The following is a 12494-nucleotide window of genomic DNA, read 5'->3' as shown; positions in this document are numbered from 1 at the left end:
ACACAATTTGGGCCCAATCCTGCGAGATGCTGAGCAACTCCACTGTCATCAAGAGGAGTTGAAGGTGCTCAGCATCTTTCAGGATCAGATCAATTATGATTCCTGCATATATCCCTTTCTTCAGTGTGCAAGTGAGTGTGCTTTTGTTGTTAGTCCTGAAACTTGGCAGGCGTGGATTGGGAGGAGCTCTTGATATAGAAAAAAGAGTTTAAAAAAGAGAGAGAGAGAGAAGCGTGTAACAGGCATCTGCTACTCTGAAAAACAAAACCTGTGAGCAGTGCAGCATGTTGACAATGGCCAGGTTCTTTGTTCCTGGTTCCATAGCCTACGTGACACATGTCTTTTGCTTTCCATGACAGTGTAGGGCTGGGCAGACCAAACCAGTAGCAGTGGGTGCTCCTGATTCAAAGTCAGGCCACCAGCTACCTTCAATTGCATTGAATTTCTCCACCCCCACCTCCAGCCTGGGAATTCCCTGGATGATATCATCATGTACAACACATCTGATGAAAGGGCAGCATGTACTGAAGGAAGTCTCCCAAGAGACCTCTGATTCATTATATTTTATTGGGATTCTCATTAGCCATAACCTGAAGGGCTTGGACAAGCATACGAGTATTTGTGTTTTCAAAGGTGACATAGGCAAGAGTCTCCCCTGTGTATTCTGCTGTCACTCGAACCTTTTAAAATAAAAATTATTTTCTTTCCTTGATGCCTGTGCGTAACTCCCATTGACATTAACGGAGTTGTACGTAGACCTCAAGGGGAGAATAGACTTATAAGCCTGTCTCCCAGAAACTGTCCCACCTTGTGATATGTGCTTTAGTTCCGATTCAAAGAACTTTTCTGGAAATGCTCTGACTTGCTTAGAGACTCTGGACCATTGTCATGAAAATGAAAGGGGTACGTGTGGGTGTATTTTTAAAAAGCACTTCTTTCAGGCTGTTTTTCTTCCTCCTTCCTGTTTAAAATACATATGTGACGGAAGAGGAGTTTGGCAAAAGGGACAGCCAGAGCAGATGAGACATGTGTCAGTTGTCTCCAAATGTCACCATTTTGTAGCTGCAGTACGAGTGCAGCAAAATGGTGGCTGCTGTCTCTTGGTGAACAGGAGACTTTGAACCATTTCAGCTATGAATGTGTGATCAAGCTGGCAGTGGCTAAAAAGAGGAAGATGCTAGCCCAAACTCATACATAATTTCCACGTCTAGAGCCCGGCTTTGTCCATGAGATGACTCGTGAGTCACTGCTCACAAATATGAGTAAGGGGTTCACAGTCTGGCCCCATTCTTATGATCTGGGCAGTCTGACCCGCGTGGCAGTGTACATCCCTGCATGTCTTCCCTCTTCCTCTGAATTGGCCCTGCAGCTGTGCTCGCTTCCATGGTAAACAGCAAAATCTTCCAAATTCAAATACAGTATAACTGAGCTCGGAATCTTCCTTAAAATCAGTGAAATGGCCAGTTCCTCAGGAAAGCAGCTCATGGTTTGGACTGCCTGTGAAATTCTAGCATTGTGTACTTCTCATTGCATACGCTGTTACATGTTTAGATGCCACAGAACTCTGGGTTCCTGGTGGATTGACTCATAATTGGCTTGTGAACACAAATTCAGTAGCTGAGACTCCCTTCACCTCCAGGTATCACAGCCTCCAATTAAAATTCTTAGGAAAGATCTGAGGGGAAGCAGATATGAAAACAGTTCTACAAGATAGTCTTGTGTGGGGAGTGGCTATTGTTCTCTTACCTTTACACACACAGACTAAATCTCATCATTTTTAAACCACAATGTCTTAAAGCAAATTAAAGTCTCTCTCCCTTGGGGGATTCTTCCAGGCACTTCACTAGAACTGTGACTGTTATCACTGAGTATCTTTTGGGGGTGAGGACACAAAGTAGCAATTACGCTACCCACCTGAGGTCAGCATCAGGTTAGAAAATGTTCATCTTTGGGACCGCTGAGACTTGAGTGCATGGATAGCTCTGTGAACCCCAGCCCCTCTGTGCTCCTTGCTCTGATCTAAGCGGTGTACGGAGGTGGCCCACTTGTTGGCAGCTAGAATGAATTCAGATTTGAGGCTTGTCTACATGTGGAGTTGTTGCTGATTAACTTTCTGTATGTCCAGGCCCTTACACAGAGAATGGTTATCCCCACGTGGGGTGACATTTGTTCTGTCTGCATAAAGACTGACTATATGGGTCCTATGTAGGAGGAGTTTGGGGAGGTGCAATTCTTCTTCCTTCCCTCCCCCTCTCCTTTCCCCCCTCTCCCCCCCACACAAGGGCTACCATTCGGCTGGAGTAGCAGCTGCAAACTCTCAAGGACGGGAGCCAGTGGATCTGCATAAAAACAATCTGCGGCTCCTGATGTGGGCCCTCCCTGGACCACCCCCCACATAGCTGGCACACAGACCAGTCTTGCGCTACATAGGGTGTGCACGGGCACTCTGGTGCAGCCCCTGCAGGGCTTAGAGTATGCTTTGCAACAGCCCCTTGCACCAGAATGAATTTCACTGTGGTGCCCATAGGCATTGAAAAAAGAAGCTATTGCTGTGCAGCGATGCCATGGTTTAATAGGATACATTCAGTTGACACAAATTGAGCAGGTTTTGTTCTCAGTCAGAGCATGCAGAGGGTGAACTGGGCTGTTTCTGCATCAAATGCTAAGGTGAGGTACCGATAAAATGCATTTCACAAAGAGCAACACTGGCCCTGCACCTCATCTCTGCTGCCTGTAAATGAGTTCTGTACTGGGGGCTGTTTTTGACTGCTAGGGTAGCCTGCAAAGTCAGTGAGTCTGTGCAGGCTGGCAACAAATAAAACCGAGCGTTTCCAGAACCGCTCCCATCACAAAGGATTTTAATCTAGTTGTTGTGGATCAAACTGCCAGGAGTGGAAGGGACACCCTGCTGCTTTCATAGTCAAACGTTGCTTTGCAAAATTACCACAAAACTTTACTGGTTTGGGCCCCAAACCTACTCCCCCATCCTTTACCACAATGAAAATGAAAGTGAAAACAACTAATGATATGTAATGTTCCCACTTGCCTAAGGCTAGTCATGTTTTTTCCAATGGGAAAGTGGAATATTGCTGGGGTGACCCAAATTGTCTGTCCCCCAGTTTGCTGTCTACTTTGCCTTATTTATTTTGCCTTAGAGTATTAAAAGAACACTATAAACTAAAATTTAGACCAGATTTTGTCATAAAAATCTTCTGTTAAAACCCACAATCAACAGCAGTGCTTTGACTTCTCTAATATAAATTTTTTTTATCCCTGAGCTAAGATGTGATAATGCTTCGTTAGGGCTATATATTATTTTGATACACTAAGAGGGGCCACAGTATAAGAATATTTTTTTAAAATAAAAAGTTATTCTCTCTACTGATACAACACCTTTCATTCATTATAAAACTAGTATGTGTGTTAATTAATACAATAATTGTATTAATTAATTTTAAAAGGTCATTTTAATTCCTTTCATTTTCTTCAGCTTTTTCAAATGGAATTTAGGGCAGCACCCCAGCTGATAAACACTGGTATCGTTCAGTTGCTTCACCAGTTCACACTATCTGAAAATCTGGCCTTCATGTGTTACTCCGCTATCTGTCTCCTTTCAGAAATAGTGCTCCTTTCAGTGCTGTACAGCACTTTGTATATCCTTGTCCAGTCTATGGATCCATTTCACAACTGCATTTGCATCGGTATGCATAGATTTTAAATATGGTTAGGTGACGTTTCATCCTGTAGAGGACCACATGAATTTTGTGAGTAAACAAAATAAACATATAGAACATTCCCTATAAGAGGATAACAGATGGTCTTGAGATAACCATATACATTTCTTCAGCCTAGAGACCACTACACTGCATTTTCCACACCTCTTGATTTAAAATACTTCTATTGTCAACTGAAGAACATCACTTATCCTTCATATGGCCATTTGTTAAAGAGGGAACATGGTAACATATATATTTGCACCTACAGAATTGCACGCATGCACAACAGGTGGCTGAAAGATTCAATGGCAGATTAGCTGTGGGACTGTGAAAGGTAATATACCAGTATTGAAGAGGAGAGTGAAGGCTACAAACATAATACTCACATTTGCCTTTTCCACACAGACTCGGAAGAGACAAGGCTAAAGGAATTGAAATGGAAGTTCCAAACCAACAAATAGAATGTTCATACATACACACTCTGAAGTGTTTACACCCATGAGCACAATCTCTAAGTAATTTCTTCCCTGTACTTAGGCATGTCCCTTATTACTGAAGAATGAAAAAAGATATCCTAAAATAGAAGTGCTCTGGTTGCTGGGTAGAGGCATGGAGAGACTCCCCTATGGAGAAGTGGTTGACAAGACTGGCATTGTTTAGTTGAGAGAAGGTGAATAAGAGGAGACATGATAAAGGTATTCAAATTAATGAATGGCTTAGAGAAAATAGATAGAGCACTCCTATTCACCTTTTTACTAATGCAAGAACAAGGGACATTCAGTAAAGCTGAAAATACACGTAAAACTGATAAGAGAAAATATTTTTAACACAAGACATAAATAACCTGTGAAACTTATCCAGTCCAAGAATTTAGCAGGTTTTGTAAAGTCTTAGTTGTTTAGATAGGGAATGAGAGCTTCCATTATGAGAGTCTGACATTAGGTAAGATAAACACATAAATAATACAAATCCACATGCTTCAGGCCATAAGCCAACCACTAACTGAGAGGGACCAGGAGGAACTTTGGATCAGTTACTCTATAATTGTGCATGACAAGGAGCATTTGACACTAGCCACTCTGGGAAACGAGATACTGGACTAGTTGGACCATTCATTGATCTGATTCCATACAGCAGATCATGTGTTCCTTTGCTACTTGCTCCGTTTCTGGTCAGGCTTTGTTAGCCATTGTGATCTTCTGATCTAATTTTTTCTAAATATTACACACCGCAAGTGGAACAACTAACCCAAAGAGTCAAGACCTCGAGGAATGAAAGTGGGAAATAGTCCGTTTTCTGAAGCAGCCATTTGTTCCATCCAAGTTTCAAACTTTCGTTCCTTTTAGGACTTCCTTCTCCTCCCCTTTCTGACCCATTCTCCTTTAGAATGTGCATTTCAGCTTGTCATCTGTATTTGAAATTAATCTGGTAGCGCACATGCCTCGGTCGCTGCTGACTGTAAAACCACTTGTCTCAGAGCCCTCTTGAGTCATTTTATGGTACCTGATATCAGAAATGTAAATCTGCCTCAGGACAAAGTCACATACGTCTTTGTTCACAGGTTGCGTAGTAGCTGAGTTTGTTTACTACTATATGCGTTCCTTTTTGCCCTCATTTTTTCCCTTCTAAATCCCAGCAAGGCATAATGCTAATCCCACTGACTGTAAATCACCCAAATGCTTCTTATTTTAGAAGGTCCGACTCTAAAGTTGTTAATTCTCCGTGATGGGAAGAGGGATAAGCAGAAGAATTATATGAGATTAATTTGACCAGTGAGGGTGGGGAATCAAAGGATGCCCCTTTTGCACTGGACATTAGTTTCCACATTTCACTACCAAGGGGCCTCAAAATACCTTTCTGAAAACATTGGGCTGTGTTAAATTCAGGGAAATAGTTGGATTCTGGAATGCATATGGCCCCAAATCATCAAAGTTTGATTCAAGGGCTCGTAGATTGTGGGTTTATTTTTTAACCTTAAACCTCTGTATTTTCTCTCTCTCTCCTTATTATTGGGTTCCTTGAGCAAAGCATTTTCAACACCAGGAAATGTCAAGGATAAGGCAATTTAGAAGACATTTGCTGCAGAGATTATGGAAGGGAACTGAAATTTACCTTTTATATAAATATATATAATATAGCCCTACCAAATTCACGGTCCGTTTCAGTCAATTTCACGGTCGTGGGATTTTAAAAATAGTAAATTTCATGATTTCAGATATTTAAATCTGAAATTTCATGGTGCTGTAACTGTAGGGGTCCTGACCCAACTCTGAAGGCAGCAGGGCAGAAGTAAGGGTGGCATGGTATGGTATTGCAAACCTTACCTCTGCGCTGCTGCTGGCAGGGCACTACCTTCAGAGCTGGGCACCTGGCCAACAGCCACTGCTCTACAGCCACCCAGCTCTGAAGGCAGCATAGAAGTAAGGGTGGCAATACTACAACGCCCTACAGTAACCTTGTGACTCCCCCGACAAGTCCCTTTTGGGTCAGGACCCACAGTTTGAGAAACGCTGGTCTCCCTGGTGAAATCTGTATAATTTCGGGTAAAAATAGCCAAAAGACCAGATTTCACCAGGGAGACCAGATTTCAGGGTCCGTGACACATTTTTCACGGCCAAGAATTTGGTAGGGCCCTATATATATGTATAAACTAGTGGTAACATGATGTACACGTGTCTTGTGGTTAAAAAATTACACATCCATCACAGCTGAATCAGTGCATCTTCTCTGCATCTGTGGTCCTTTGGGGCTTTTCTGGAATCTGGCCACAAGTGAAAGTTTGCCTTTTCAATCTCAGAACCCTATAGAAGGGCCATTGTGCGGATACCACCTACCATTCCTTCAGGAGTGACTTAAGTTTCTACGAGCAGCATCAGTCATTGAGGCAGAGGGGTGCAATTTTCTCTCCCATACCAGTGAGGCGACATCTAGCTTTTGATGCATAAATGATGTAAAGCACTTTACACCCCAGTTGGTACTGAACTGAGTATTCCCATTAATTCAGTAATGCAGAGGACATTGGGCCATACGGTGATTTTACAAGAGGACAGGAATACGGAAATGTAACATTATGCAGTAAATGGAAGGGCTACATTTTTCAAAATTTACAAAATAAAAAGGCCTGATCTCTCTCATTGATATAAGATCGGTATCAGAACCTGTATCTGCAGGAAGCAGATGGTTCTATCGCTGTTTTCAGGCTCTTTCCAATGATTCATCACCCACTATTTGATGATTTTTCTAACTTTTTTATTTGATTTCAGAACTTCTTGTTAGAATTACTTGTTCAAAGCACAACTCTTAGATCGTCTAATCCTGTGGTGCTAAGTAGGAGCATGCAAACCAGATTAGTAAACTATCTGAACAGAGAATGTTAGACCCCTTATGGCATCTGGACAGAGTGATCACGGGATTGAGATGATTTTTTTTCAGTTTGTTCCAGTATGCTAATTGGCATTCCCAAAACAGATTTCCCTTTCTCACACCCCCAGTCTTCCGAGATGGTTACTTTTACCGTCAGCCGATTAATTCAACCCGTGGATGGGAGATTTATGAACAGTGCTAGTGTGAGAGTGACTGGGTGGCTCCTGGTGTCATTTATTTATTTATTTTATTTATTTATTTATTTTATTTTAACGTGAGAATTAATTGAGCCTGGATGATTAATTATTAACACTTTTACAGCTGCAATAGGCTAGACGCAACTCAGAACAATAGTAAGATCTGAACCATGCCCCCATGAGATAAAAATTGACTTTTAGCCATGATGCAGTGATTGAGGGTATCATAAAGCAGGGAGGGGATAAGGTGGGGAAGGATGAGGGGTCATAACAATGTGATCACCTTGTTAATCATTTACGGCATTTGCACATCTTGTGAATCAACTGATTCCTCCTGCACGTACCGTTCTGCAGCCCTCAGTTACCTCCTTTATACTTGAATATATTCAAGTCTGTTCAGTTCCAGCCCCAAAGGTTTGGACAGCAAAGGGGGAAGGTGCTGTCAAGTTTAGTGTCTCTTGGAAATAGTGAGCAATGATGACTGGCCAGATTTAGGGCTTAGTTCTCCACTGCCTGGCACCTTGTGTAGTCATATACACACCTGTGCAGCGTGCTCCCATTTCAATCTGGTAGCATTTCACACTCCTTCTGCACTCACTTTGCACACAAGTAAAGGGTGACGGCGGGTGCCAGCCAGTGAAGAATCCGGCCCTCTCTGTAAAGGAGGGGAAAAGTTGAGAAGAATAGGGCTTTAAAAATTGTCCCATGTCTGTGGTGATCATTGAATGCATTTAGAATAAGGAAAATTAAAGCTCACTTTCATTGAGTGGTTTCAATTGATTTCTAGGGCCCGTCCCAGCTTTCTCCTCCAGGCAACGAGACGGCTTAGACTCAGACGAAGCTCACCTGTCCCCTCAGGCTGGATGTCTAATTCGCCAGCTTCTGGATGAGGACAGTGATCCAATGCTGTCCCCTCGTTTCTATGCCTATGGGCAAAGCCAGCAGTACCTGGATGATACAGAAGTGCCTCCCTCCCCTCCCAACTCCCATTCATTCATGAGGTAGGTGGTGATTTCACAGCAGCCATCTGAGCTGCAGGCTTTGCTCCCAGCACTGCCCAGTAGCAAAGGACTGCAGAGTGGTAATGAGCTGCATCTCATTTACCAAGATAATGCCATGTAACCTGATGTGTGGGTGGGGCTGGTGATCCCCACCAACAGAAGCCTCCTCACTTTCTATTCCAGTGATTTCTAGTAGTGGCTTCCAGATTTGTGCGTGGATCCCCAGGATACTTCTGTCACAATAAAGATGTTGTCGCATCTTGCTGTGGTGTGTCTGTCATTACGGAGAGGCAGTGCGATGCAGTGGACACCTGATTGGAGTCCCAGCTCTGACACTGACTGTGTTGCTTTGGAAAAGTCAGTTAACTTTGTGTGCCCCAGGTTTCTTCATCTATGACATGAGAATAATGATACTTACCCTCCTGTGTAAAAGGCTTTGAGGTCATCTGCAGGTAAAAAGCACTTGAAGTGCTAATGATGACGATGAGGTTCCCCAGGTATTGGCTTGGTGAAAACTGTGTTGTGATGTCCTATATACTGGTTGATATGTATTTAAAGGGATTTATAATTTGGTCATAAAAACTTTCTCCCCACTGAGATCAGATCTGTGGTCTGAGATCAGATTTTTTTTTTTAAATGGAAATCATTCGGACCTGGGAGTATGACAAATGTGGTGGCAATTCTGGCAAAGAATGGCAAAACAAATGTAGACACTCCCACTATTTTTATTGCCAGTTCCACATGATATATATGTATTTATATTTTTAAATTCAGTCTGAACAACAGCACATCACAGGCTATGCATTTTGGCCCAATTGTAGCTCATCCCAGGTGCTGTTAATCTTGTTTTAGCATGCGGGCTAAGGGTGGAGTAACTTGAACCACTCCAGAAGTATGAAATATCCTGGAAGTAGTGATGCAGGAGTGGCTCATCATTGACATTCAGATGTTTTTATTCGGAGCTCCTGCTCTTTGGAAAATGTTTAAATTTTGGACAATGAATAATGCGAGACTATTCCCTCACCTCTGTCTGGCTTCCTCGCCTCCCTCCTCCCCTCCTTTTTAACATTTAAGGTGTCTTCTGGATGGAGGGCCAGTTACCAGTTCTCCATCACATCTCTGGAGTTGGCCAGCTAATCTTCAGGTCTTGTACCTCATTTTAGAGAGCAAGTTGGTGGACCTGCTTTCTCCTAAATTTCCTGCTTACTTTCTTCTGAATCGTAGCAAACAGTCAACCTACTCACCTTCAGTCTTCTGCAAAGAGTCTAACACCCCATTTCTTGGTCTCACGGCTCCTGGATTCTAACCCTTTAACTACCAATTACATCATGCCTAAATTTAGCTTCGTGATGTCCATGGGAGTTGAATGAACTTACACTGAGGTGTAATTGACCCTCTGAGCGTGCAGATGTACATTGGCTGCTTACAGAAGATTTAACTGCATTCTGTGCTCCCTACAGGAGACGGAGTTCTTCTTTAGGATCTTGTGAGGATGACCGAGAGGATCTGACACCTGCACAGCTGACCCGGAGGATTCAGGGGCTTAAGAAAAAGATCAGGAAGTTTGAGGACAGATTTGAGGAGGAGAGGAAATACAGAGTAAGTTCTCTGCAAGTGAGCACATGTAACCAAATGAATAGAGCCCAAGCTGACAAAATCTTCAGGGGAGATTTTCAGATACAGCTCGAGTACCTGGAAACAGAGGGAGGTGGAGCTGCCCCACAACCAATGGAAAGCACATATTCATGTGTTAGCACTGCCAAGTGAATTCCCTTCCAAAGCATTAGATGCTGGGAGTGCATGCAGGAAGTCATCTAAGAAACTGCTAGGATTTTTATTACCTGTTTAGTAAATATGCCCAAAGCTGGTAACCGTGTGAGAGAATGGCTATGTTAAACCTCTTATTTATTGACAGTTGGGCTGATGGGATGCACATTTTGTTTTAGTGAGGTTCTCACTCTGGGGAAAGCAGTAACTCCAGGGTACTCATGTACTCGGGAGGGGAGGGGAATGAGCTCCTTGACTCTGGTTCCTGCACCCTTGCAAAGTGCTGCTGAGCAGCACATGTGAACAGTACTCCAGTCACTGCTGATGTTTTCTTCTGATGCACAGGAAGCTTTGTAACTGAGAAAAGATTCTCACACACACCCACATTTGCTAGTGATTTAAACTGAAAAGGTTAGTTCTGAAACAGTCTTGTCTGTGTTAGGAAAAGCTGGCATCAGACAGGAAGAGTGCCCTCCTGCCTTGTTTTGGAGCTGCTGCAGATGGCAGTGATGATTCAGTGTTTCTCCTTTACAATATAATATCTCGTACTTTCCACCTTCAGAGTGCTTTACACGCATGAATTAACCCTTGCAACACCCTTGCATGAGAATTGTTATCCATGTTTTACAGAGGGAGAAACTGAGGCAAGAAGTTTTAAGAAAGTAACCCCAAGCCACAGGGGGAGTTAATAAATAGAATTGTGATGGGAAAGCAGAAGTTCTTGGCTCCCTCTGCTGTGCCGAAACCTCTGCTGACAACAATAAACCTGTTTATACAGATCTCGGTTTGAGGTTCTCTCTCCACTCCCTTCAGGATGATTCACTGTGGGTCTCTGTTCTCTTCCTCTAGCCTTCCCACAGTGACAAAGCAGCCAACCCAGAGGTGCTGAAATGGACAAACGAACTGGCAAAATTCCGGAAGCAGCTTAAAGGTGAGTAACTGCAGGGGGAAATGGCTTAGATTGACTTTGACCTATCTTGAAATGCTGCCTGGCGCTATTACTCAGTAACAGCAAACGCTCTGTTTCTCCATCGCCACCCAAAAAAAATCCATCTAGAGTCAAAACTGAAGAGATCGGAAGAAGATCTGGCTCCTGTGATGCGCCAGCGGAGCAACACGCTGCCCAAGAGCTTCGGGTCACAGCTTGAGAAGGAGGATGACAAGCAGCAAGACCTGTCGGATAAATCTGCAAAACCCGCGGTGGAGGTGACCTTGGACTCTATCCAGAAGAAGCTGCAAGAAAAACGAGCAGAGACAAACCGGCCTGAGGACATTAAGGTACAGTGCACGCAGGTCAGGCTGGATGTTAGGACTTCAGATACAGTCCTGTAATGCTCAGCTGTCTGACAGCTTCTGAAATCCATGCAAGGCCTCCTTGCACACTGCTGTGTTTAGAATGTAATGATATTCATATATGTTTAACATACCGCATTTTTAAAGTAGTTTTACTTTTCACTGGAGCACTGTAACATCAATTTTTGTCAAATAATCTTGAACTACGATAGTACGCTGGTCTTGCTTAGTCTTTCTCGCTATCTCTCTCTCTCTCGTTTTTCTGTGGCATCCCTCACCATAGGGTTGAAGTACGGAATTGATCATTTAGATTGTCAAAGAACCATCCACACTGAATTTCATAATGGATTCTGTTCTTTGCCTCTCCCAGGTTCCAAGAAGTGTTTGATGTGCTTTTGTTCATGGGTTCCCCCTTCCCATGTTTGGGTTTCCCTATCTTCTGTTATGACAAGAAGGCTTAGGCAAATCACGTGGGTCTTTTTGCACTTTCTGAAGATGGGCATGCTTTGGCTTTGTCTGATCTTTCATGGTAGCTCGTTCAAAGTCGATCACCCTTGTCTGAAGGCACTTTATGTCCACTCTTAAGAATTTCATATCTGGCCTCGTTAGCTACATGGTTGTCTCTGAGTGTGATTGGCAGAGAAGCGGTCTCGGTCTGATGTAGCTAATTCCTGAAACGTTGATAGCCTCATACATTTAGGCCTTGAGTTCGCTGACATGCCAACTAAGCAAAACCTTTTTTGAAAAATAAAAATATAATCCCTGACGAATGCTTTTAGAAAAGGTGCAGACAGAATTCTCTCATCGCTTTGAATTTGCAGGACAAAAAGCAGCAAGTTGAGAGATTTAAAAAGAGTCTGTGGTTGTTCTGTGGGGCCTACTGTAATATTGCGTGCAGTAATGGAACAAGTGATGGAATATATGGTGTTGGATTCGAAGGGCAAGTGTCTCGTGAAAGACTTACACTGTTATGTCCTCTTACATCAAAATAAACAATAAACCTTAACGAGTATATAGCACTTTACATTTTCAAAGCACTGTAAAAACTAATTAATCCCCTTGATAAACACACAAACCGTTACCCCTGAAATCTAAATGTCATTTAGCTGTAATTTGTTTCCATAACACATAACGTGGACCCTTTGTGGTAATGGTTT

At 43.0% G+C, this 12494-nt stretch overlaps 1 protein-coding gene across 2 annotated transcripts in view; it reads left to right on the top strand.

Moving 5' to 3' along the window:
• The window catches only part of FAM13A (family with sequence similarity 13 member A), a 183977-nt gene that overhangs the window by 154010 nt on the left and 17473 nt on the right, over positions 1-12494 (top strand). For both annotated transcript variants that reach the window (XM_073340684.1, XM_073340682.1), the window contains exons 15-18: positions 8064-8277; positions 9738-9876; positions 10894-10975; positions 11102-11322. In XM_073340684.1, coding sequence (XP_073196785.1) covers positions 8064-8277; positions 9738-9876; positions 10894-10975; positions 11102-11322 — 656 coding nt within the window. The remainder of the gene's footprint in view (positions 1-8063; positions 8278-9737; positions 9877-10893; positions 10976-11101; positions 11323-12494) is intronic.

This window comes from Lepidochelys kempii, chromosome 4 (assembly GCF_965140265.1).
Source record: "Lepidochelys kempii isolate rLepKem1 chromosome 4, rLepKem1.hap2, whole genome shotgun sequence".
In the NCBI taxonomy this organism is placed as follows: domain Eukaryota; kingdom Metazoa; phylum Chordata; order Testudines; family Cheloniidae; genus Lepidochelys; species Lepidochelys kempii.
Note: the sequence above shows the minus strand (reverse complement) of the source record. Positions and strands in the feature narration are given on the sequence as shown.